The 27,248-nt window shown below is 42.4% G+C and overlaps 1 protein-coding gene across 9 annotated transcripts in view; it reads right to left on the reverse strand.

The window, feature by feature from the left end:
* Positions 1 to 27,248, reverse strand: part of TAOK3 (TAO kinase 3) — a 75,775-nt gene that overhangs the window by 27,840 nt on the left and 20,687 nt on the right. For 3 of the 9 annotated variants that reach the window (XM_056504155.1, XM_056504156.1, XM_056504161.1), the window contains 11 exons: positions 15,565 to 15,654; positions 14,179 to 14,389; positions 12,007 to 12,078; positions 11,036 to 11,137; positions 10,721 to 10,766; positions 10,000 to 10,096; positions 8,091 to 8,204; positions 6,740 to 6,831; positions 4,724 to 4,817; positions 3,259 to 3,340; positions 714 to 881 (listed from right to left, as the gene is read on the reverse strand). In XM_056504155.1, the coding sequence (XP_056360130.1) occupies positions 714 to 881; positions 3,259 to 3,340; positions 4,724 to 4,817; positions 6,740 to 6,831; positions 8,091 to 8,204; positions 10,000 to 10,096; positions 10,721 to 10,766; positions 11,036 to 11,137; positions 12,007 to 12,078; positions 14,179 to 14,298 (987 nt within the window). In that variant the 5' untranslated portion in view covers positions 14,299 to 14,389; positions 15,565 to 15,654. Of the gene's footprint in view, positions 1 to 713; positions 882 to 3,258; positions 3,341 to 4,723; positions 4,818 to 6,739; positions 6,832 to 8,090; positions 8,205 to 9,999; positions 10,097 to 10,720; positions 10,767 to 11,035; positions 11,138 to 12,006; positions 12,079 to 14,178; positions 14,393 to 15,564; positions 15,655 to 27,248 lie in introns of all 9 variants that reach the window. The other 6 variants (XM_056504154.1, XM_056504159.1, XM_056504152.1 and 3 more) reach the window with 4 other exon arrangements.

Below are 27,248 nucleotides of genomic sequence, written 5' to 3' on the forward strand. Positions count from 1 at the left end.
ATTGATCTGTCTGTCAGTGCTTTTCACTGAGAAGCAGTCATGGATTTATTTATGCATTGTGCCTGCATCAAGTGACATTAATTTCCATCTAAGCTCATCAATTGAAAAATGACTGGTTTCCTTCTCTCAGCCACAGGGTCAATTATCATACACTGATTAAGTGGGTTGTTTATTACAAGATTTACACTGAAGCTGCATTTTAGGTCTTTAACATTTTTCTTCTTTAACATTAAAGAATTTTTTAAAAAATAAGTCTTACTAATTTGGTGATTTGCTTTTCAGCTCATGAGAGGCCAATTACTTTACAGTAAAGTTATGGTAATTGAAAAAAATATTAACATTAATGGAGTTGTTTTGACTGTGCAGATGAGAAAGAAAAGCTTGGGCTGTCAAAGACCCTCCTCCACACAGGCTGGAAACCACTTCTCACAGAAGTGAGAACTCATTCTCCCTCAGAATCAGTTTCTTCCCTAAGGCTTCCAGAAGAAAGGGCAACACTGGAAAAAATCCAAAGTTTCACATGTAGAGTAATTGGCAGCTTTAACACCGAGCAAGGACTACTATCACTCATTATCCTCTCCTGTCTCTCTGCTGATGCAGATGAATTCCAACAGCTCTCCTCACCTAGGCTGTGCTTGCTCTCCACCCCAAGGACAGGAACATCTCCCTGGCCCTAAAATAACGGTGTAAATGGGGCAGCAAAGCCCGAGTACCTCCTCCTCCTCCTGGGACTCGTTGAGGGGCCCGTTGCGCGTCTCCTGGAAGAGGATTTTCTTCATCTTGCGGTACTGCAGGTTGTCCAGCTCCCTGACTGCGTCCTTGGTCCTCTGGATCAGGTCCAGCAGCACCCTGGGCGGTCGCTCCCGGCGCACAAAATCGTGCTGGGTTACAGGAAACAGAACACCCTTCAGAGCCCTCAAGTGACAGATCCCATTCTGCAACTTATCTCTTCATATCCAGGAACTGGTAACACCCTTTCTCAAAGACTCCACACTGAGCTTGTGCTAGGGTTGGGTTTTCACAGAAAATTTGTCCCTTCCTGAGCTGGTTCACTCAAAATACACGAGGTGACATTCAAACCTTGGAAGGACAGGAACGAACAAAATGCATCTAGAACAAAGAAGAATCAACCTGCAGAGATTTATCCTGCATCCATCTACTCCAATTCACACATAAAACCAGCAAGGAGACCACAAAGTTTATTTGTACCTAAAGCTTTTGTAGCCAGAGCTGAAATCAAATCAGGCTCTTGCCAACACCTGCACAGGTTTTAAGTGCAGACTTAATAAATTCTTTAATGGTATTTAAGAACATGATTAAAGCCTCTTATCTGATTTATCACACACATTCTCCTGAACTGTACAGCTGGCAGTGGATATAAAAGCCTCCAGCTTTCCCATTTAACCTTGGCTAAAGCAGACAACCTGAGGGTACACTTGCCAACACTCTATATGGGATCCCTACAGCTGGGTGTGCTGCTTAGTAGTTCCCAAGGGGGATGGCTTTAGAGCATAAACATCCTCTGCATGCTTGTAGAAAAATCTACAGTGAGAACAGAAAAATTTGCAATGGAAAAAAAAAATTTGGGCAAAGAAAAGTTGTTCTCTACTGCACATTGTAAATGCCACAAGGGGCTTTTTGTTAGAGCCTCAAGAGCTGGACCCACCTGCAAGGAAATCCTCAGGAAATTCCCAGGAGGGTCACCTTTGCCTGCTCAGCCTCACAGCTCCCCTGAGGGCTCAGCTCAAGAGTGAATTCATCCCCTGGAGCTGGAGCAACCAGCACATGGAGCCCCTGCCTGCCCTAAGACAGGAGCCTTCAACAAAAGAGCTGAAAGGATGAGCTAATCATCTTTTAATGATTTGTAAATAAACAAGGAGAGGATCATGCCACAAGCTGATTTCTCATTTTTAATTGAATTCAAACTGTTGTGCATTTGAGTTTTGCTAGTGGGGACAGCCAGTCATTTCAGTACCCATTTTTTTGCTTGTAGTGATGGTGTTTATTTTTGAATCAGAGCTAAAAGTTCTAAACATCATTTCACACAGAAACAAAATGAATCATTTCTGCTCCTAAACACAGATAACCACCATTTATTTCTGAACAGTAACAATCTGCAGCTTATTTATGATTAGGAAAAAAAGGAAGCCATTTTTATCTCACTGTAGATCATTTTTAGAAAGCAGCAAAGCATTTGGAACCATGATCCTGAACCTAAATCCATTCTTTGTGTGAACTCAAATACTAAAATGTGACCACATGAAAACTGTAAGGCAGACATAAATATAAATATAATACAAATATAAAATACAGAATATACAGATTTTCAGACTCAGATCTCAGCTCTAATTGTTTGCACAGACTCCAACCTAAGGTACTACTGAAATCACATCCTTCAATGAACTCAGCCTGTTCCTAGAGAGCAGCAAGGCTGCCAATCCCCAGGAGTGAATCATTCCAAAACCCACAACATAAACCTATTAGCTGCTCAGGGTGCTACAAGTAGAACCAGGGAACAAAACACTGATTATTTGCCACAGCACAAATGTACCACAGGAAATAAAAAAATGCACTTGGTGCCAAAAGGAGCACAAACAGCTCCTTCATCATTTACCTGGAGAGGACACTGGCACCAGGAGCCAGAGGGAGAGCAGGGCTAATAATCAACTTTAAAGAAAAGGAACACTTAAAAAAAATGCCAAAGCCTGATGGAAAAGGGGCTGGACAGGACTTCACACTCCCCTACCTTCTAATGGAAGGCTGCTCCTGAATTTCCCAAAAGCAAAGCCCTTGGAGCTGTAAACAGTTCCTCTATTTCCCAGGTAAACTGAACCCAAATGACTTAAACTGGAACTGATTTATGATTCACTGACAAAACCTTGGCAAACTCTACACACATCACTCCCAGGTCCCTCTCCTACAGGCTCTTGGCAACTATGCACCTGTAAAAATCCCTTCCAAAATGATCCAGTTATTTCCAAAACAAGTTTAATTAATTGGGTTCAGTATAGAAACCATTAAAGGGATTTAAACAACTTTTGAGTCTGGTGGTTTGATTAAAGTCAGCCTTGGCCTATCCCCTTAATGCTACTTTTAACTGCTAAATGTGATGCATGAATGGAGGGAAAAAGAAAATCAGTAAAACCAACCAAAGAGTGGAGTTTTGTAAGGGCAAATATTTGTTCACCATCTTTACAATTATTTTGGTAGACAAACAAGATTTCCCTCCAGATTTCTGAAAAAGATTTAATAAATTACCCGTAACAAATCTGTTGATGATGGCCTTTCCTGAGGTATTTTCTGTAAGCAGTAATCAACAAATCCCCTAAAGGAATCTGACCTGCAAATGAAAAAAAAAATAAATTAAGAATTAAAAAAATAATAAATGTAAAAATCTAAATGAAAGAAAGAAGCTCAGGGTCTGTAATATATGCAAACTTATCAGTACAAAGCAGAAGGAAACACTGACTAATTTGTTCTTAAGTTCCAAGGCAGTGAAAGTAACTGGATTTTTCCCAAATTCCAAGTTGATCTCATCAAGTCTTTCCCAGTTAAGGGCTGTTGAAACAACATGGACACAGAACCATCCCCAAGCACAAACTGAAAACCAAGTTAGAACTATGTGTACCAGTCACTATTTATGATTTTACTTCAGCTGCTTAAAAACAAATGGCAGTGGAATTATTGGGAACTGCAGAAATGCACTCACTGATCTCTGGGAGGTTACAGAGGGAACCCTGCCTCAGTAAACCCCCTCAACACTTGAGGCTTTATTTGAGGTTTTATCCCAACTGGAAAGAAGGAAACTGATCTTTTCAGTGCCACTGGACTCAAAAGGAGCACAAAAGGCACCTTGGTGACTCCAAGAGAGAAAACAGGGCACTGTAAACTTGCAATCAAGAACACTGAGATGGTGCTGTGTTTATCCAGCTGTCTGCTCTGCACTGCAAATCCTGCACAGAATGTGGGGACCACGCTGCAGGCAGCACAGCAGGCTCCTGGAACCTTGAAAAATGGGCAAAACAGAGGATGAAATAAGGAAAGCGGAGTGGTCTTGATAAAATGAACAGCAATTAAACACTTTTGCTACTCAAATGCCCAGCAGAGAAATGGGGGAACTTCACACCTCAGCAGGAGCTTTTGTTTCAAGCCTTCTGCAGACTTTGCCAAGCATCACCCCACAGCAACACTGCAATCTTGGGTACAGGGAACAGCAATCCGTTGCTCCCACAGAATAACAAAGTGCTCTTGTATCCAAGCTCAGATTCTGGAACAAGCCTGGAGCACAGTGAGTGCTCACTGGCCATGGAGCTCTGAGGGTTTTTGAAGTTCCCCACTGACAAATATACCCAATTACCTCAACTTTCTCCTCCCTTTCTCCACGTTTCAGCTGCACAGCAATGCTAACAACTCTTCTGCCAACAGGGATCTTTTGGAGCTGGAAACTTTGCTGATGCTGAGCCATGGCTGGCTTAACACATCTGAGAATATTTTAATTCCTACAGCTGCTACACCCCAGAATTAACACCTCCACACTTCTAGACTGTAGAACTGCCAGAGTGACAGAAGGTCAAAACTGAGCCAGCCTACACAAGATTTGAGAATACACACAAATCACTGCACTGCAACCAGCATGTTCATTGTCAGGCTTGAACTGTGCAGTGTCACAGGGCATTTCCATAAAAATGAACAACAAAAAATAAGCTGTCAATGGTTCTCTTACCATTCATTTGATTGTAACCTAGGGGAATCGTTCTGGGCTATGTGATATAAGGCACTCATTGCATTCATGTTGAAAAGTGGAGGCTTCCTTTCAGCTGGAAAGAAAAAAGAACAGAAAGGTGTGATAAGGCTGTCTGGAAAGAAAGGAGAAATGTATGGAAGTATGAGCAGAGTATCACTATTGGGTATCACTAAATCAATACTCAGTGCTGTTCTCATCACACTTAGGCCTATTATTTTAATATTCCAAGTTAGACCAGGACACCCACTCAAGGAAAGCAGCTGTTCACTTGGAGAGGGCTGAAAAAATCCAAAGAGAGCAGGATACAAATTCTAAGGAAGAGTCTGCAGTAAATTTTATTTTAACTGCAACACCTCACACCTGATCTTGTGGCAAAATCAGCTGAAACTGAGTAAAACTTATCTTAGGCACAGTTAGGGCCAGGACATGCTGTATCAGTCCCCACAGATCTTTGCTGCACTGCTGGAACATGTGGATTACAGGAAAAAGTGGCTGCCTGCCTCATTTGTCACTGCAAGTGGGACAGGTTAGCAGATTCACTGGCCAGATGCCATGAACTCCCTTTCACTGCAATCCTTCCCAGTCCCTGCACCAAGAGGGCACCTGCCCAGCAGCCCCTGACCTCTCAGGAGGGCAGAACTCAGAGTTCTGGGGGAGGCTGGTTCTTACCAAGGTCAGTGGTGCCAGGATTTCTCAGTTCTTTCAGGCCAGAGCAGTCCCTTACCATGCAGGCAAACCACCACATCTGCTTTTCCTTAATCACTACTTCAGCTACACAAGGAATTAAGACATCAGCACTCAAAGAAAACCAAGTGCTGCTTAACAAGAGATTTCCTCCCATTGCTGCCTGACCTTGTGTTCAGACTGGGAACCATGCAAAGTTCCAAGTTTAAAAAAGTTTAATACTTCTCAAAAGGGTTTTTTTAAAGAAAGTAAATCAATCAATCATCTCTGTAAAGTGGCTTTGATATTCCTCAGTAAAAAGCTCCACAGAAATTCTGGTACCCAGACTGTGTCCACATAGAGCTGGCAGAGTCTCCCTCCCACTGCTGTGATTTACTCCTTGAGAGGCTGTGACACGCCTGAATTCCACACAAACAAAAATCACTGGCCATGCACAACAATAGAAAGCTAAAACTTCCAATTCTGGCATTCTTTATGTCAAAATACAGACTGTGTCAGCATGCTGGCACATGAAATACAGCCATGTTAGTTACTGGTTATCTCAATTCTGGAGACAACATTTCTTCTGCACATCCCCCTCTTTGTTATCTCACACATTTCTGCTGATTAAACATTCACCAATGACATCCTCAATGAACTCACCCACACAACAAGTTATTAGTGTACTGCTGTTAAGAAGAATCCGTATCAAGACTGATTTTTGAAAATAACCTACTCAGCACATGCAGTGTCAATATTCAGACTTGAAACACACACTCAGAGTCTGCTCTGTGTACCTGACATCACATCCACCTCTGCTCCAGGCTCTGTGGATGTGCATCATCTGCCCTTTGCAGTGCAAACCCTTTTCTTCTCTTCTTGTACAGAATCTGTCCACAAAGATTTGGCACAAACTTTTCAGCTGAGAAGATTTTTGATTCAGAGAGCAGGGAAGTAAGAAGAATTGAAAAATAAATGTAGGTCCCTTCTAACACACAAGCCTTAGGACACCAGTTCCATTGACACAACAGCTGGGACAACCTTCTCAGAGTGCAGCTTGGAAAACACAGATGACAAATCTCTCACTCAAAAGCAAAATGCTCTGGTTCTCCAGGGAATAACTGAGCACACCAGACTAACATGAAAGCACAGTGCATTAGTGGCTTGCTCTTGATTTGCCAGAAAGAAAAAGATTTGACTCAACTGTCAGAGTTTTCCAAGTTAGATGTTTTCAAGGGAAAAGCTGATGAGGAATAAGGATGTTTCCTTTTTGCAGGAGCTCCTGACACACTGCAGAGTCAATGACCCAGCTCAGCTGCTGTGTGCACTCACCTAACTCGATGCATGTGATCCCAAGAGACCAAACATCCACCTTCCCATCGTACTGCCCCTCGTCCATTGCCAGGATCACCTCTGGTGCCATCCTGCCAACCACAGAGCAAAGGGGACACACAGGGTCACTCCAAGCACACCAACTGAGCTGCTTCACCCCCTTCAGCAAAGCCACAGGCCAGGAGAGACAGCAGGGAGCTGAGGAAAAGTGTGCTGGAATGGAAAAGGCACTGACCACAATAGCAACTTCTCAGAGGAAGGGAAAAAATCAAAAGAGGAAAGGGAGAGAAAAAAAGAGCAAAGTGGAGAGGAAAAAAAAGAAGAAAGGAGGGAGAAAAAAGGGGAAAGGGGGCAGGAAGGAAAAAGGGGAAAGGGGGCAGGAAGGAAAAAGGGGAAAGGGGGCAGGAAGGAAAAAGGGGAAAGGGGGCAGGAAGGAAAAAGGGGAAAGGGGGCAGGAAGGACAAAGGGGAAAGGGGGGAGGGAGAAAAAAGGGGAAATGGGGGAGGAAGAAAATAGGGGAAAGGGGGCAGGAAGGGTCAACCCGATCATCTTCCTGTTAGCACAGTACACTGGCACATGGGAGACCCTCCTATTTCCAAAGGCATTGTAGCTGCAGGCTGACAGCAAGGGCTGGGAGAGCCCTGAAGGCACCTTTGCACCCTCCCCCAGGCCTCCCCTTGGCACTTTGGAGCATTTCCAGCAGACAAATGTAGCCTGTGGGTGCAGCTCTGAATGGAACAGAGCAATTGGGAACAGTGGGGATATACAGTGGTCCAGGATAAAGGGATGAAGGGAAGAGAGAGAAGCAGCAGGCCCAGCCTGCAAAAATTCAGCCTCTTAATTTGTGTTCTTCCAAAAAAAGGCTTCCTGCCAAACGGCCTCATTCCAAGGCTGGGCCATGGTGACCTCCCAGCACTGCCTGGGGACTCTGCCACAAAATCAGTGGAGTGTGGAGCTGTGCTGGTCCTCAGTGCTGGGAATGCCAAGGAACTCGGGTGACCCTTCAGCAATTCCTTCAAAACAGGATTTAAGTAGCTGTGTGACTTCCAGTCAGACTAACAGGATCCCCTTTCTCCACCAATGTCTCAGTCCCATCACCTGTGGCAAGTGTGAGTTATTTTTAAGCCAAAGGAACTGCAAGAGTGGAGCCATTTCCAGGCACTGCACAGCCTAAACATCTCCTTATGGACCCTGAGGAAGGGCAGACTTTCTGAAGATCTGGACACAGGGATGGCAGGAAAACTGCTTGGCTGAGGAAGATTTTATCCAGGTATTATTACTGGATTGTGAAGCACTGGAAAGGGAAGAGAGCAGTTTCACAAAGGACTAAAGCACTGCAGGCTTCACTCACCAGTAAGGCGTTCCCACAAAAGAGTTGGCAGGGGAGACTATAGATGCAGACCCAAAATCAGCAAGTTTCACTTGACCTGGTTCTGTTAGAAGAATATTTCCAGCTTTAATATCCCTTTAAAAGAGAGAAAAAAAAAAAAAAAAAAGAGAGAGAAAAAAAGTAATTTAGCATGATGCAAACTCTGGTGAGATGCCTTTGTCTGCAATTTGTAATGCTGGAACAGAGAGGAATTCACTGAGAGTGTTTCAGCAGAAAGCCCAGAGTAACCACTACTCCCCCATTCCCTGGACAGCACGGCTTCCAAAGTAGTATTATGGAATATTTCATCTACAAGTGCTACTTGTACATCCCCACACTTCTGCTGCAGGACAAGTGCTGAAGTCTTGTGTGTGCAAGAATGAACACCTCAAAAGTACAAGACAGACAGCACAGGCTGTCTGTCCCCTTCATTGTCACCTCCACTGTCACCTTCCCTGTACAACAGCCAAAGGGATGGAGCCCCTGTGCCACAGGGAAAGGCTGAGAAAACTGGAATTGTGTAGCCTGAAAAAAGGAGGTTTCAGGGTGACCTAACTATGGCCTTCCAGTACCTGAAGAGAGCCTGCAAGAATGATGGAGAGGGATTTATTCCCACTTACTAGGGATGGAGGGACAGGACACAGGCAGTGGCTTCCCACTGATAGAGAGCAGAGTTAGATGGGAAATTAAGAAGGAATCCTTCCCTATAAGGGTGGTGAGACCTTGGCACAGGTGCCCAGAGCAGCTGTGGCTGCCCCTGGCTCCCTGGCAGTGCCCAAGGCCAGGCTGGACAGGGCTTGGAGCAACCTGGGCCAGTGGGAGGTGTCCCTGCCATGGCAGGGGTGGCACTGGATGAACTTTAAAGTCCCTTCCAAGCCAAACCATGCTGTGATTCTATACCACGGCTCAACAGCCACATCAGCAACACATCTGCCAGCCTTGTGCCTGCAATTAAACAACAAAACCAACAAGAATTCCCTCCTTTTCCATCCCCAGCGGGACCGGCCGCGCGGGGCCTGCAGCGCCGCTCCCTCGCCACCAGGTGGCGCCCCCGCGCCAGGACCCCGCGCGGGGCCGGACCCGCTCCCAAAATTGGGACCCCGACCCCCAAAACTGTAAACCCGACCCCCAAAATCTGGCTCCTTCTCCCTTAGCCTCGCCGTTGGCACTGGCAGAGGAGCTTCTCCCCGGGGCTGTGCACAGCAGCACAGCCAGGGCTCCCTCTCCTGCCTCTCCTTTTCTGCCACAGCAGCCACAAAACCAGGGATGTGCCACTGCTCATTTCTGGGTGAGCACATTCATCTTCCCACCTCTCAGGTAAAAGGTGGAATACCCCCTGGATGAAATCCAGAGGCACAGGACAGTCAGGGTTGGAAGGAACCAGCCCAAGCCCCCTGGAGCAGATGACACAGGAACGTGTCCAGGTGGGTTTGGAATGTCCCCAGGGAGGGAAAATCCAGGGCTCTGCCACCTTCTATGAAAAAGGGCTTTGATCTCTCCTTTATCCTTATCAATTTCTATCCTTGACTTACACTTCCACCACCTGATTGTGATTCTATCCCACCTCTGTGACCACCCTACTACCAAAAACCAGGCTGTGCAAAACCAATACAGTCTTACTTATTCACATGTAAATGTGAAAAAATATCTAGTCTTAGAAATAGTCTAGCTCAGTGAACTCCAATTCATTTGTCACATTTAAGGTGGTAGTCTATTAGTGTTTAGTGCAACATTCCTGTGTAGCCTTTGTTAGCAGGGTCTGCACAGAACAATTGCCAACAAGGCAGAGAAAATGTTGCTGGAGTAACTTCTTCCAAGGCTCTTGAAAGGCAGTGAAGCAGCTTTGAGACTGCAGGGAGCAGCAGATGGAAGGGCAGCAGCCCAGCCTCACCTGTGGATCCTACAGTGGGAGTGCAGGTAGGCCAGCCCCTGCAAGGCACCGTGGGTGATGGCAGCAATCTCCACTTCCTGGAGTGGCTTCTTGTGAACTATTGGGATAAAAATAAAAAAAAATAAAACAGAAGAAAATAAATGGAATGTTCTTCTGATAAAGTGGGGTTTTTTTTAAAAGAAAGGAATCCCACCAATATGCTACAAAGAAAATTAGGGAAGAATTCACTGTGAGGGTTTTAAGGTCCCTCTCAACCTAAACCATTCTGTGATCCTGCGATCTTGGCCCCCAAGGAACTGGTTTTTGTAAACTTTGACTTTGATTCACTGTTTTGACTTAGATTCCCCTATTTCTTTGCAGGTGCTGCTCCAGGTGCTTAAGTCACATCAACCTCCTGCTCTAAAACCCATCTGTAATTATTCCTGCACACTGCAAGGCAAGGAAAAAGGAGATCTCTGCGGGATTTTATTATGGCAGCCTAAAGAGGCACAGATTACAGGAACATACCTGTACAATTTTATACCTTCATTTGGCAAAATTAAAATGTGCAGGCCAACTATCTATAGCACTGGGAAAGCCTCAAATTGTTCCTAGAGAATGGAGCAGGACAGAGAGATCACCTGTGCCACCTGCAAAACCCCATTTTGTGAGGAAACAGCCTCCCATCAAACTTGGGGGGCAAAAAGAAGCAAAAATAAAATCCAAGATATATCAAACTTACCTTCTAGTAAATCAGAAGCTGATCCTAAACAGTACTCCATAACCAACTGCAAGAAAAAAAAAAAGAACATAATGCCTTCAAGTATCTCTGGAAGCATTTTGAAATTAGAAAACATCTTTACATTCCAAATTTTTAATCACATGGTGGCTTTAACAACCTGATTAAGGAAAAAAAAAAAAAATAGTAGGTTTTGTTAGTTTTCCATAAGAAGATGTAAAATTTGACTTTATTTTAGCACTGTTCACCACAACCCCAAAGCTATTTCAGTGCCTGTGCTGAGGATTTGAGTGCTGCAGGGTCCATCTGCTCACTCACCCATGCTGTGTGCTCCTTCAGGTAACAGCCCTTGTACTCTATGGTGTTGGGGTGCTTCAGCTGTTGGAGAAACTTGACTTCTTTGATGATATCCTGCCATTTCTAATGAACAAACAAGGCAAAAAGTATAAATACATTTCTGTTCTCGAGCCTCTACATCCTTTCATACACCACACACAGTAAAACAGTCAGAAAAGTGACCATAACACTATTTTACAATATGAACATGGAAAGTCAGTGTAGCAAAAGCACAAATCAATTGTTGGGGTCCCTATTGCACTGAGATACCCCCAAGATACATTTAACAGCTTGAGGAATGCCAAAATATTTTTTTTCTCATTTTAATACCTTTTACTTAAATGCTGCTGATTTGTAAACTGAAGTGTCCAGTGGTCTCAAAGTCAGTAAGAAACTACAGAGAATAGCAGTGAGCTGCTGCTCACCTTGTGTAACACAGCACAAAACCACTGACATTTGGGAGACCAATAAGCAAGCAAGGAAAAATGAGTTTAAACCACCCCTGTTTGCTCTCAACAAACAAACACACCCTGCACATCCACACACCACTCCAAAGGAACAGTGGGTCCAAGTTCCACACAAAAATAAGAAGAACAATTAATAAGCAACAACTGAAATGAGACTGAGATCAGCAGGTCTTAGCAATTTGATTGATTCTCAAGAGTTTCAGAGAGATGTGGCCAGTGTGCCCTTAACACACTTCTTAATAAAATTATTTCTGAAACAAGCCCCATCCAGGCATTCTGAATCCCCACTCACTTCCTCAAACTGAACTATTTGTCCAAATTTGCATAAACTCATTTTCTCTCCCCAGACCTCCACGATTCCCATGGAAGGGAGCAGCAGCTCCTGCATTAAAAGCTGCTCTGTTGGGGTCACCCCAGAGCTGCAGCTCATTTCCCTGCTCAGATCTCCACTGGAGCTGAATGCACAGTTGCTTTCATTCCTCTCACCTCGTTCGTTTGCTTTCCACTATAGGACATCTTCTTGACTGCCACCACCTCATTAGTGTGGGAATTCGTAGCCTGGAGCAGGGAAGGAGAAACATTGAAAAAAAGCAAGAAATAGATTGAGAAAAGTTTCATTCTGCACCCCCTCCCCACAGAGTGAGCTGTGCCTGTGGCAAATACAGTTTTTTTTCTCCTATATCATTGCAAGCTCCTGCACCTCAGAGACATCTTCCTCAGGATAAGATTTACCACACAACTATTAGGACATTTTCTCCTGATTTTTTCTGTCCATATCCACTGTTCCTCCCTCAGACTTTGTGCCACTTCTCTATTGATATGTAAAAAGCCCAACAGTGCACCTACTGTGAACCCTCAAAATATAGTTTTATTGGAATTGCAGTAGAAACAGTTTTAGATGAACCTTTGGCAAAATGTTTGTCAAAGAAAAAAATAAAGAGGTGTATCAAAATCTCCATGACTTCATCCAAAAACTCCATACAACACTGACATTCTTAAATAGTTCAATTTCCAGCATCAAGAAGATAATTCAACCTGGAATTTATCTAAATTAAAAAGCTTTCCTTTCATTGCACTAGATCTTAGTTTTGTGATGAAGATTATGCAGCCATCAAAATTCTACCTTTCTGCAGCCTGGATGATGTAGGGATGGTAAATGGAGGCTAAAAACTGAGCTTTGGAGAGATCTCTCCTTGCCTGGACTGGAACTGCCCTCATTTCTACATGTTAAGGGTAAAAACCATCAAGTTCTTGGTCTTAAAACAGTTGCTGAAATCTCTGTACCTCCAACCATTTTTGGGACAAAAAAAAAAAATTAGTGACAGTTAAAAGCTTAAACTATAATAGGAGCTAAATGTGGTAAATCCTCCTTTCAAGTATTAACTAATGACATTTTTGAGGCATGTGGGGACTTCAAAGAAAAATTGTGTTGGGTGAAACTAGTGGAGAGCAGGAATTTCTGAAGGGAGGTGACAGCACACACTCCTCAAATGAGACAGAGAAACTGGGAAAAGGCAAAGCCCTTCCCCACCAGTGCCACCCTGATTCAGCACAGAGAAGATCAAGAGTGTTTCACTCAGATTATTAATGCTTTCTTTCTGCCTGTCACATTAATTCCAAGTATTTCCCTGACCATGGTGTGTGTCCTTCCAGCTGGGATTTGTCACTGAAGGACACACTGCCACCTCCCCAGAGCTGTGGGGGAACTTCTGGCTGCATCCAGAGCTTGGGATGCTCCTGGCTGAGAACTCCCAGGTCTGTATGAGCACACCTGGGAACAGCCACTTGCTGAAGCAGTTCTGGGCCTGTTTGAGATGATACCTTGAGAAATTATATTGTTATCCCTCAAAATACTTGTATGACATAAAATTTAAGGTTTCTCTCCTTACAATAGTTCCACCAACACCTCCATCACCTCAAACAACTCCAAACAATAAACTGGAATGTTTAAAATATCTCATGCTACCTATGGCCAGGGAGGTGTCAGGGATCTAACCTTAATACTTTAAAGTCTGATATTCAGAAACCCAGTTCCAGTGAACCTGATCCTCCTGAGTAGCTGACCATGGTTCCAAGCAGCTTTAATTTGGTTTAACTGATTTGTTCAATATTGATTCTATTTCAGTCTCACTAATGCCAACTGGATTATAATTATTTCCAATTACAGTACTTTGGATTTGGCTTTGTTTGATACCAACTATAAAAGCACCATTTTTCTCATTTCCAGATTAAATTCCCTTGCTTGTATCAATGAATGCCATACATCCTTCCTGCTTGAATTCCCATTCCTCTGAGGACTCTCTCTGCTTTTGCCATAAAGGAATTTGCAGTGATTTCCAAGCATCTTGACATTCCAGTTTGGCAAATTAATTTTCAGCTGTTTAAATTCAACTTTCAGCATCAAATAGCACAAAACACTGTACACTAGATCTGGATAGCTGGGTGAACCATTAAGACTATAGTAAACTGCTACTATTAAAGAGATCAGGAGTGGTTTGGAAACACTGATTTTTGAGATGTGTTTTCACAAAACTAATGTACACAAAACACTAAAATCTCAAGGAACTTCTGGAGTTTTTCTTCTCCAAATGCTCGAAAGCCTCCAAAACGTCACTTGAAATGATTCCTTTTTCCAAAAAAAGAAAGAACTCTACTTACAAAGTAAACTGCTCCAAAACTTCCATGTCCAATTTCGTGCAAACCCACGAATATCTCCTCAGGATCATCCTTGTAGAACAGGTCAGCTATTTCTGGGTCCTTTGGCACCCCTTTGCGCATGTTGAAGCGTGTTAGGAACTGCTCTGTGCTCTCAAGTCCCAGCCAATTTCTTCCTTCATCGACAAAGCTGTGTGCAGACAGCTCTCAGCACCTGCTGGGAAGGTTCATCTTTAATCTGCTTCCCTTGCATGTGTTTCTGTTCACACTTCTCTGACAGCAAAATGAGAGGAAACACTTCCAGCAGCAATAGGCTTCACCATAGCTTCCTCCCTCCAGCTAATTCTTTTTAATTATTAGTCCCATTTAGATAGAGAGATTAAAATGCATTCAGGACACAACAGCTCTTTATCTCACACAGGAAGCAAGTGCTGCAGTGACACTGAAGTCCACTTGAATTCAAGAGTCCTGTTGCTATGCAAAACATCCTGTGACAGGAGTTTGTTATTCTTCACGCAGGCTCCCCATGTGTCAGTTTTTAGACTCTCTCTGTTGTTCCTCCTACTTTCCTGGGCTGTTTGCTTTGTTTCTCTACTCCCAATTGCCAGCTGGTGCTGGTGGAAAAGTCAGCTGCTATTCCACAGCAACACTCTGCAGCCATGTAACTGTTATTTCTCTATTTATTTACTCAGAGCTGCGTGACAGCCAGTGCTGCTGGATTGTGATCACTCCCAGCACATGGAATTGCTCTTGAAAAATCCTAAACTCCATCCTATAAGGCAGATCTTTGCCTCCTTCTTTTAGCACAGAACTGAGCTGCATCTATATGAAGACTTTCAATATTTATCCCCAAAATTTCACTTGAGTGGAAAAAAAAAAAAAACCAAAAAAAAAACACCCTTATAATCCTAATAGCAGGAAGTTTTCCATTTCTTAACAAAACATCTTGAAAAATCTGCCTTGACTTACTAAATACTGGTATGCAAAGCATTGATGGGAGCCTTTGCTCATCTGCTTTTGCTTTGTGAAACACAGCAGAGGAGCTGCAGCTGAGTCACCTGGAGGAGTTTCTATCAGTCTGGAGCAAGTCTCAGAGCTGCTTTCACACCTGTGGTTCAGCACCTCATTTACTGAGGTCACATTTTGTCTGTGCACAACAGACTCCTGCAAACACACTCCAGAACCTTCAGCCTATGCCATGATATAAACCAGGGCAACATTTAATGGGTGACCAGCTGAAATGTAAAAATCAGATAAATTTGTAACTAAAACCCACACAGAAAAGGCTTTAGGTGGTTTTGGACTCGTGGATGAAAGCAGAATGTTGGGCTGGGGCTGGGACAGCCTGCCTGGCTCAGGGTCAGGGATGGAGCAAGAAGAGGAGCCCACCTGGATAAATGTGGCACCAACCATGCTCCGTGGCTCACATTCCTTCCAGCAGCATTGTCCTGTGCTCCCAGCCCTCCAGACTCTCCTACTCTGCAAAGAAAAACAAGGAACCATACTTAGAAAAAATGAGTTTGAAGTTTTACACCTTATTTTAACACAGAAAACCACCACACCCAGTGACTCCAGGGCTCCACTGGAAAGCACAAGGAGAACTGGCTGAGAACGCTAATGGTGTCTTTAGGTGAGGGTAAAACTTCCTGTGCTCCAAAGCCCTTGGATTATTTATCACTGGAGGACAGAAAACCAGGAAAAGAGGTCAAATGCCAAGTTCTTTGGCTTTTTAAAAGACTCTTAAGCTTGCTAGGGCACAGGAAGCTCCCTCTCAGACCCTGATTTTTAAATCAACTATAAAAAGGACAAAGCTCAGAGAAAATCCCCATCCCTGGAAGTGTCCAAGGCCAGGCTGGATAGTGATAGTGGAAGGTGTCCCTAGTCATGGCAGGAGTGGAATGAATGGGCTTTGAGGTCCCTTCCAACCCAAACCATTCCATCATTCAGTGAGAAGCTGACAAGGTCCCTGTGCTCTACCTGATGACACACAAGATTCCAGGGAAAGTCCTGGGCATTAGTACATGACTAAATTCCACCAGGGAGAGTATGAGCAATGAAAAGATGGCAAGGGAGTGCCAGCCAGAGAGCCCCACCAGCTGCAATCAGGGATGTCACCCAGTACAACCACCCACTCCCATGGGTGTAGGAACACCCCCAAAGAGCCACTGCTGTCCCCTCAGGGGAGGGGGACACAGGGAGAGCTGGGGATCAGCCTGAACTCATGGAAAATGTTATCATGCAGCTACAGGCACAGCAGAAATGCTTCCAAGTTAAGCATCGAGCAATAGTTACACTGCCAAAATCTGAATTATTAGGCACCTGATTTAATGACACACTAACTCATGCTCTCCTTTATTAGGGAGAAAATAAATGAGCAAAAACCTTCCTGCTAATAGCTAGCATTACCAAAAATGTTATTTTTGTTACTTTATCTCACCACAGGCCAATACTATTGAGCTGTCAGAAGGCTATTTGAAGAGCACCAAAAAAAGGTTCTGCAATGTTTTGCTTTAAAAAAAAAAAATCTCAAGTATAAACAAAAGCCAGATGAATGAAATGAGTATTCATTTTCAGCTGATTGGCCTCGCCCAAAGGTGCTATATTTACTACAGCCCTGCAGACAGGGCAAAGAATGCAGTATTTCAGGTCTGGCACTCTTCAGCCAACAGAAAAATCCATCTGGCTTTAAAAAAAACGAAAACAAACTGATGGAGAAAACAATTTATCCATCCCCAGTCAAATAAACCACTCTGCCATAAAGAAAGCCTGTGCAGCTCCAGTATTCAAGGTATTTAAAATGGGAGGCTAAATGTCAATACTTAGAGTTAAGCCCTGAGTAATAATGTCATTTCCCAATTAGGGCAGACATGAGTAGTGAGGGAAGTAAATCTCAGTAAATCTGCTCAGCAGGATTGCCAAGTAATGAATATCAAAAACCTCAGGATGGAAAGTGTATCAGCAGAACCTGAGTCCTGTGGATTGAATATAATCAGAGAGTGATCCATAGGATCCCACAAAGAGTGAGAGTTCTCTGCACTGACACCAGCACAGAACCAGAGCCACAGCTTGGGTCTTGGGCAGTAGAAAACACCACAGGTACACATCACACCACTTCCATTAGGCTGGCAAGGTCACAAATCCTCAACGTCACAACTCTCCTCTAGACACGTGGAGACTGAAATAAAAATGGTTTAAATCAAGGCAGAGCACTCTAAGAGTTGAGTGCCATTAATAGAAAAAACTTAATCAAGGTATGGTCAGTTTGAGCAGGTTCTTTTCATTACCAGAGTGCTGAATTAACGCAGCAAGAAACAATTTCTATTAGAAGCCTGATTTCTGCTTCTCATCCTGAGACTGAGTGTCCTGAAGACCTCAAAAGGAAACATCATTAATAACACTGGCGGTGACTTAGGGGAATGACAAGTGACTTAAGATTTTGAGGGTTTGGGAGATCAGCATTTTGCTCAGACAGCAGAGTTTCCTCAATGCTGAGCAATCCTCCCATTTAAGAACCATGAATTAACTGCTTTTGCTACAGGTGTCTGCACAAAGGTTCCCTCCTACCACTTATGACTTCCAGATACTGAATTAATAACAACAGAAAACACTTTGACCTGAATATAAAGAACAAAACACAACTAGAAGCATTTTTAAGAGGAGCTAAACTACTGACATTTCCAAATAGTCCATGGATCTAAAATTATGTCAATGAGATAAACTTGAGAACTCAAAGTGTGTGGCTTGTGAAAACACAGTCTGAATTGCATCTCACAGCATCATAGGCTGTTTCAAATGTGCCCAGAAACACACAAAATTAATTTTAGTTCCTAACTACACCAGGGTACTTCCCAAAACAAGGACAAAGTTTTCCACTCCATGCAGAAAAACAAACTACAGGAAACAGGGTGGACCAGCAGCAGATTCCACTCAGAGGAGGAGCAACATGACATGGCTCATGCACCCATTTTTAGATGCCTATTTTGAGGGGAATAAATTCACACCAGAATTTTCCCAAGAATGGCCAGCACAGAGCCCCATTTAATCACTTGAGTCTCTCCAAAACCTGCAATACAACATAAAGAAGGAAATTCTGAGATAAATTCAGCTGATAACTGTCCTGAGTAAGAAACCTTTTGAACCTGAAGTAAGGAAGGTGGGCAAGTTCCCCTGCAGTCCTCAGCCACAAACTGCCACGGTTTTGTTGGTTTGATTTGGGCAGGTTTTGTGTTGTTTTTGAGAAGGTGGAGCTCTTCCCCCTCCCTTTAATTGGTACATATTGGCTGGTCAGGCCAAACACAAACACTTCATCCTGGGCTGAGCCCTCACACAAAGACCACAGCCTTGGATGAACAGCCCATTATTTTAGAGGAGCTTTTTGGAGAACACTCTGGAACCTCCAAATTTAAAGCTGTTCAGTGTCATTTCTTTATTGTTAAGAATTACTTTCCCAGCTAACTTGATATAAGTGAACACCACAGATGTGTTTTTTCCAGGCACTTCATTAATTTTAATGCTTAAACCAGTCAGATTCACATACCTGGCACAGAAACTCAAGCTATGGACAAGGCATACAAAAAGCACCTCCACTACAGCCTTTGTTTGCTTGAATTAATCACCAATTCCAAGACACTCAGGATAGATTTCTCTCAGGTCTAGAAGCAGCAAGTCCTCTCAGGTCCTTCCCTCAGATTTCTCTGAAGCACAATGATTCAGTGTGGAAGTGGAACAGAAGGCAGGCAGTGACCTTCAGCAGCAAAGACAAATATTCCTGAGCATTTGGGGCTCTGCAGGTATCAGGGCACAGAGCAGGAGGAGCAGGCTCAGGACATGGGGACACAGTCTGCCAGCAAAGCTGGACAACATGAACAGAACCACAACAGTGGTACCAGCAGCAGCTTCTCAAACACAACTCTACACTTTGGCTTTTCCAAGGAAGAACCTCCCAGAACATCCCAGGCAACCCACACACCATTCCCATCAACATCTGGGTGCAGGCACAGCTGTTCCCCACCTCCAGCTCCTGAAGGGAAGAGCAGGAATTTCCCTTTGGAGTGCCTGGTTCAGCAGTGCACCTGGAATTCCACCCCAGCTCTGCACTCAGGGCTGTCCAGAGTGTGCATCAGGTCATGTGGAGTTCACACATTACTCATGCTAATAAAACCCTGAATCACAACTCTTCTGACCCAGGCCATGGCTGCATGCTGCCCCTGGGGTATGAAATCCAGCTAATAACTTGCAGGGCTTGTTGTAGATAAATACCTCCACTAAAAAAGCTTTTTTTCTTCCTGATGAGGAGCAGTTATTTTAAAGGAAACATTCAATTTATAATCCCCTATGACCACTATTTATGCAGTAAAAGACAATAAACTCATTAAAAAACTAAAATATAAGATAATCTCATTAAAAATTAAAAAAAAAAAAAAAAATCAGTGGGCTTAAAGTCAAGAAACAATCAGTTTTAGTCATCAGAAATGTTTCAACAAGTATGAAATCAAGCCACAGGCCAGCCCTCCCCAAAGGAATAGTCCCAGTTGTGCTCTGGAATTCCACTGCTTTGCTAAATACGTATAATCACAGCTACCCAAAATCATGGGGTGCAGCCTAGGCTTTAGTTTAAAAGTCAAACAGCATCATTCTCACAACAGATATGTAATGAAAAAGAAAGTGGCATTGGGGGTAGCTTCTCAATAGTTTTCCTGTTGAATTTAAAACAATTTAATGAAATATATGTGCCCTTGTTAATTTTAAGGGTAATTAACACGTCTTGATTTAGAACCTGTATTTTACCATAAAACCTAGAGAGCGTTTTTAGAGTTTCTCAGGTTTATTTTAACAAGATTAAACACTTTCAGTCATGAAATAAACCTTGCCTAATTAAAAATAAAGGGAGCAAAAAATGCTTCCTGCTCCCAGCAACAACATTTCATAATATTTCATCATGGCACACTTGAAATAATTCAGCAGTACATCTGGAAGGGAGGAAAGAGCCATGAATCATTTTAAAGCCTAACATACATAAGCCCAAATAGCATCATACACAGAAATACAAATTTCATCAGATCTTCTCACCAAAACATCTCTAAAAAGCATCACAGATGGGTCATGAAATTGAGAAAATTGCCTCCCTATTTTCATCATTTTTTTTTTTTCCTTCTCTTTAGTGTTTTTATCAGGCTCTTCATCATGTTGCTTAAAACTCCAGACCATTATAAATTGATGAGTATTATGCTGTGTGTGCTACTCAGAGGCACAAATAAGTCATTGGATTTGTTTGTCTCAAGAGACATCAGCACACTCAGAGTTTCCTACCTATTAATGTAATGGCTTCCAAAGAGCTGGATGCATTTCGTGGTTTAAAGCTATTTTTAGATACATTTTAAAAGGAGTTTATATTTTGACCATCACATAATCAAGAAAAATAAAACAAAAAACAAAAAAAAAAAAAAAAAAAAAACAAAACAAAAAAAAAAAACAAAACAAAACAAAAAAAAAAAACAAAAAAAAACCCATCCAGCAACTGACAAATCTATTCCCAGAGTTTTCCAGAGTGCCCAGGGTGATGCTGCAGTGAGATCTGAGTTACTCCTGAATTACAACCAGAGCTGTAGGATCCCCATGGGGGACACTGAAGCCACCACAGTGGCCACCACGTCATTTAAATAACAAACAAGGCTGAAACCTCATCTCCACCTCAAATATTCCCGGAAGTGACTGCCACAGTAACTCTGAACACAAAAAAATTCTTTGTATTTTAGAAGTAGTTTCCTTATCATGACTTAGGTGGCCTGACTTCTGATTTGTCCCTTACAGCCAGAAACTGCAGGGACTGTTAGACTTAACTACCTGAGGTTAATATATAATTATATTACTGGACAGTTGACAGTTACTGTGGTCTAGTCAAGGAAAAGGTATGTTTTAGGAGAGGCACATATTTATGGATATATTATATTATATATAACACACCAATATATATGGATATATTTATGCAAGGAAAGCCTGAGATGCCATTTGGGGCAAAATGTGATTTCATTATGTAAGTGCAGGGCAGTGAGTAACAGTCCTGTGCAGCTACATGGATTTTGTCATAACATTAGCTGACTTTGAAAAAGGAGTTTTCTATTTAAAAATCCTGTTTATTCTCTTTGTGCAGAAAATGTCAACTCAGGTACTGATTTTCTGGAAGCTGCATCACAGTAAAAGTGGCCAGAAGGAATCATGCAGGAGGTCCTTCCACAAAGTCAGGGAACAGATACAGGCTGTGTGAATGAGGGAGGAAAAGAAAAGACATTCCCTGGTCACACAGGGTGAGAACACCTCTCACAACAAACCAAACTGCAGGGTTTCAACTTTTTTATTTTTTTCTTTTTGAAGGGACATGTGTGAAGCGTGTTCTTCATGATTCTAAGAAGGTTCAGGAATGCTCACCATGACTGATTGTTAACAAAACAACCCCAAACATCAATTTTACAGAAGATGAGCTGCACAGTGTATGTTGTTCCTCCATGGATAAAAGGGAAAGGTTTCTCATCCTGACCTTGCACTGCTGCTGGTTTGTTAAGCACAGAAAGCCACAGCACTCCAACACATTTCCACAACCTGGCTTTCCACAATTCCATGATAAATATCCCCCAAGACACCTCATTTTCACTGTATTATATACTTCCCCCTTTCTCTGCCCCTGAATCTCTCCCTGCTACAACTTCTCCTTTCTGCCCTCCTTCCTTCCTGCCTGCTCTGTGCCAGCCAGAGATAACATTTTAGGAAACAGCCTTTTGGGCTGTTTCAGTTTATCCTTCTGCTCTGCCTGCCCTCAGTGACTCCAGCACACCCAGCTCTCCTCCTGACCTATTTATAGGCACAACTGCAACCATTAACATAAATAACAGGAATTTGTTCCATGCTGCTACCATCAGAAATGGCTACACCTGTTTTATTCAGGTGCCAAAGGCTGCTTCAGGAATGGGGCTAAATGAGAAAAAGTTTATTTGGGAAAACCCCAAAAACTCCATTTCACATGGGAATATTATTATTATTAAAGGATGACAGACTTAGTCTAGCAGGTACCAGCCAAGGAAATATCAGTCATTAATATTACATGACTTACCCACTGGCTTTCTAAGTTTATTCTTTTACAACCCACAATTTTTATGGCCATTAACAAGAGCCACGGAGAGAGTGAAATGTGAGTGGCTAACATCCAAAATCTCCTTATTATGATCTAATAGCTGTGTCCAAGAAGAGAGTGTTTATCCTCTATGAAAAGAGCACTGGATGGCTGGAAGTCTGGACAGAAGAAAGATCACGTGCTGCCTTTATTCACAAAGAACTCAAAGTTTGCTGTATCAGCCATCACATGTAATTTTAAGACAGCCCCCTCATGGATCCCTCTTCTTCAGGATCATTTTAACACTCTTATGACAATTACAGCCCTGAAGTGCATGCACAGTTATCATGAAAATACCAAAGTATCATGATTAAGAAAGTAATAAATAGGTATTTTCCTGCCACAGGGCAGCAAACCACCTCCAAACAGCATGACAGAGACTGTTGAGATGAAAAGAAAACCCACAGTGAACAATGCCAGTTTTCAGGCAGGGGTATAACTGGGAATAATGAATAGCTCTTTCCAGGTAGGAGGCTGTAATGGAAATCACACATGATTGGGGGGGGGGGGGGGGGGGAAGAAAATTAAAATGAAAATTAAGAAAAAATAAGGAAGAAAAACCTTCATATATTGTCAAATATATCAATTACAAGTCCCAGAGTAAACCTAAGAATACCACCACCACCAAGAACAACAACAACAAAAAAATAAAAAAAAAAAAAAAAACCAACCAAAAATCCTACAGAATTCTAAACTAAAACAACTATTCAGCTTTAGCAGATAAAAAAATTCTGAGTTAAGACTGAAATGAAGCTACCACACCATGTCATTATTCCCATTATATGAGAATATACAGCACCCAGAGACTCTTTAAATAACTGGATAACTGAGAGGTGATTTCAGCCTTAAGTTTTGTCATCTTGGGTTTTATCAGGTCAGAAAAGGCCCTTAATTTTGCTCTAATGCATAAAAATTGCAATTTAAAATTAGAACTGGAAGGCAAACAAAACTTTGCTTCACTGAGCACTGGAATCAGATGTGTAAAATGAACCTAACATTGCAACTCAAAGTCAGAGCCTTCTTCAGGCAAATGGAGTTTTGGTTCCACCAAAAGGAGATTGGCAGAGGCAGGGACAAGGAGAAAGTCACCTCAGCATACTTTCTTCTCTATTTTTTAAATTAGTATTTCAGCATTGAAGAATCACTACATAGTTTGAGCTGACTTGAATTCTCATTCTAAATAATCTATGCTTAAATTTCATTTTTTCACTCGAAATTCTGAACTCAAGTTTCAGCTGCATCCTTGTGCACAGGGACATCCTCAGATGAGCTTTACTGTGCTGAGATTTAATATTTCAGAATGTTAAAGACAGAGAGAAAAAAAAACCAGTAAACTGGAATTACTTGGTGTAAAGAAAACAAGGCAGAACTAAGAGGAAAATAAGGGATGTGACTAATCTTCTCACAGGCAAAGAAAGTGGAGTCTGTCTCCCAGGACCTAGTGGGTCCTTTTAGGAAAAGTGGAAGGTAGATCACCATGGAAACTGAGTATTTTATGAGGTACTCAGCAGTGCAATTTGCTATGATATGAACATAATCAGGCGAGCAGCAGTTCCCTTCCAACCAACTAGAAAAGCTTTTAGCACTAACAGTGAGTGCAGTTCTGTCTGCTGCAATTCCCAAAAAATGAAAACCAGATGCTGCAAAAGACACCACGGGTATCAGCTGGAGAACACATTATCAAAGCTTCAATTCAGTGTTCTGGTCACTGCTGGGGACACCTGAAGGCCCACAGAGCCCAGGAAAGGGAGCCATCAGGAGGGGAGGGTCAAACTCACTGCTGGCCCAGCTCCTGAGCCAAGTCCCCAAATCTCATCAGATCACTGCACAAAAATACCAAGTGACATCCTTTGGCAGGGGGCTGCAAGGACAAGGGGAGCTTCTGTGGGTGGCAGCGATGGACACTTATGGCATTTGAGGGCAGGGGGACAGGCAAAAGAAATTCAGGTCAGAGACATCATTAAAACAAGGAAATACAATGAAAAGAATGGCAAAGCAAAATTAAAAGCCATCATAATTTAGAAACATCTCTATTTCTGCATGAGAAGCCAAGGAACTGGCAGCTGATGTTGGAATGTGTGTTCAATGGCTAACAAAAATTCAGGTTTATTGGCAAACACTCCACAGGAAGAACCCTGTGGAGATTGCTCTAAGATATGACTGAGCTTTATTTTTGCTCTAATGATAATTTACTATTTTGAATCGCCACCAAAAAAGCCATTGAGCAGTTTTCTATTTTTGAGATGGCTGCTGGAGTAATGACACAGATTTATGTATATTGAATTAGAACCACCAAAAGGGTTTGTCACTTATCTCAGATAACATCAATTCATAGCAGAGGTGATAAATCATTATGTTAAAAACACACACAGGTCCACCTTGAGTGACTCAGACCTGAGAGATCTCAGCAGCAGAACAGGGGCTGGTAAAATGCATTTTGTACAAAAATAGGCTAACAGACAGCAGCAGTAATATTTTCAGCTACTCTACACATTGCTGAATTTTGAATTAATTGTAACCACACAGGGAAAAGACCTGGGGGTTGCTGCAGATAGCTCCCTGGAAACATCTGCTCAGCAGGCAGAGGCAGTCAAAAATGGGCAAATGGAGCATTGGGATAAATGCAATGACAAGAAGCTATGGCCAAATGTAAGGACAGGGACAAAAATATTACATTTTTCTGATTATAGCAACAAAACCTTATAAATCCATTAATTCACCCCTTTGCAATACTGAGTGCAAAGCTCAAGTAACTGATAACTGCAGTGGAAAACAAAAATTTCACTTCAGTGAGGAGCCCTCGTGGACCTCCTGGGGTTTTGTCCCCATGCCTGAGGAGATCCAGCTCAGCACTCCCTCAATCACACACAAGTGCACCACACCCCATTTCCCCCTGGATTTACTTCAGGGGTTCTCTCTCCATCCAGAATTTCACAGTAAATCCCTGGCACAGTCCCACAGCAATCCAGCACATTCCCTCCTCACTTCCCTCTTTTCTTTCCTTCAAACACACCTGCTCAAAACACCCAACTCCAAACCCCAACAATTAACACAAAACCTGTTTCAAGCCACATTTATTATTTCTGGTAAGAAATTATCCACGCCAAGTATCATAGTTCCATCTGATATGGCACTTCAGTGTATTCCAATGTCTAGAGTGACAGCTGAAGATAATAAATAAAAACTCTTGATCTGTTTCATATTTCTGTGGCAAATTTCTGTAGCAAGGAGAGGAAAAACCTCTTTTTTCTCTCTGTAGATTTGTTTTCATCTAACAGACAAATTCCAGTTATACTTTCTAGGGCTCTTTGGAACTGTCAAACTTATTAAGGATGTTCTGGGAATCAGAGCCATTTGAAGCATGGTTACTGTAGATAAAATACTGATCAAAACCTCAAGCAGCATTCTGTGGATCCTGTCACCACCAAGGCTGTTCAGGACTGGTCCCCACTGACAAAAAACTACATTTGACCACGGCCAGAGCTAAAACATTACAAATATTGCCATGAAGCATCCCAGTGTCCCACAATTTCCTAATTTGATTTAAACAACTTTCTCAGAGCCACTTGAGCAGCTAAAGCCCAGTGCTTTCCAGAGAAAGATGTTCAGGCATCACTTGACCACTTAAAGCTTTGTTTATTTGGGCAGATATTGAGATAAAATAGCTCCAAGCCACCATGACTGTGTGAGCAAGGCCCTGGTTACACAAGTTCTTATTTACATCCACTGATGCAGCAAGGCTGTTTTTGCAGGGGAAAAAATCCCAGAGCTCAGGACCACCAGATGAGGCTGTGCATCCTTGATTTTCAGTCTTCACTTTTGACAGAAACTCCCCATTTTCTATTAAAAAAAAATGCTCCACTACATTTTCCTTCCTGCAAACCTTGCCTTGAAAGCAATGCTAAACAAAGCAGGCTTTGAAGGCTGTAGTAGAATTTCAGCATCATAATCTTAAATCTCATGCAATTAAGCAATTAAACTTTTCTAAGAGAAACAAAAATGGTCTTTTTGCTGAATAAAACATCTATAGTTCATTGACTGATATGATCTCCATGCCCTACTTGTCACCTTTTTAACCAGGGGGGAAAAAAAGCCTGAATGGAGATTAAATAAAACATGAGGTTTTTGTCTAAAGACAACTAATCTTAACTGCTACAGTAAAGCTTTCATCACCAGGAATGTCTCTGCCAACAGTGTTTTCCCCTGCAGGCGATGTTGTTGGACTTAAATCAGAAAAATATCAGTCATTTACATCAGTCTATTCCAACCCTGCTTTCTATTAAGACAGACTGAAGTCCTTCCCCAGCAGCAGGGCTGCATAAACCTCCTGTTTTCCCACATTTCATTCTCCTCTCAGCTCATGATGTGAACCTCACTGGTTAGGGGGTGGATACTCAGCTGAAATTCCTCTAAGAAATCTATTTATGTGAGATGCAGGGTTCTAAACCACAAAAAATACACACTTCACAGCATTAAAAGCTGAAATAATCCAACTTTTTTTCCCTCCCAGTTAAAAATATACAAACATCTATTCAACCACTCCCACCTTGTGATTAGAGTTTCTTTTCCATTTACCTTTCATAACTTAGATTTTGGGGAAGTGTGTGTTGAGCAAAAAGAGCAGGGAAATGAGGCTTGATACCTTTGTTTAGCAAGATGTCAATAGATGAAGCCAATTTTCTCCTGATAAAGAATATCACCCAAGCCCACTGCAGCCCCAGAAGCACCAGACATGCCCACAGGATAAAGGGTTTCTGCTGCTTGATGATATTCTGCATAGTTCTGAAGGTATTTCTGCAGGGAGATGAGTGCTCATGAGAAAATACTCATTTTTGGATCCATAACAAGTTTATGTACAAGAAAAAGATGTTCAGTTTCCCAGAGAAATGGTCCCCTCACTTGACCCTTC

This window comes from Oenanthe melanoleuca, chromosome 15, assembly GCF_029582105.1.
Source record: "Oenanthe melanoleuca isolate GR-GAL-2019-014 chromosome 15, OMel1.0, whole genome shotgun sequence".
NCBI classification, from domain to species: Eukaryota; Metazoa; Chordata; class Aves; order Passeriformes; family Muscicapidae; genus Oenanthe; species Oenanthe melanoleuca.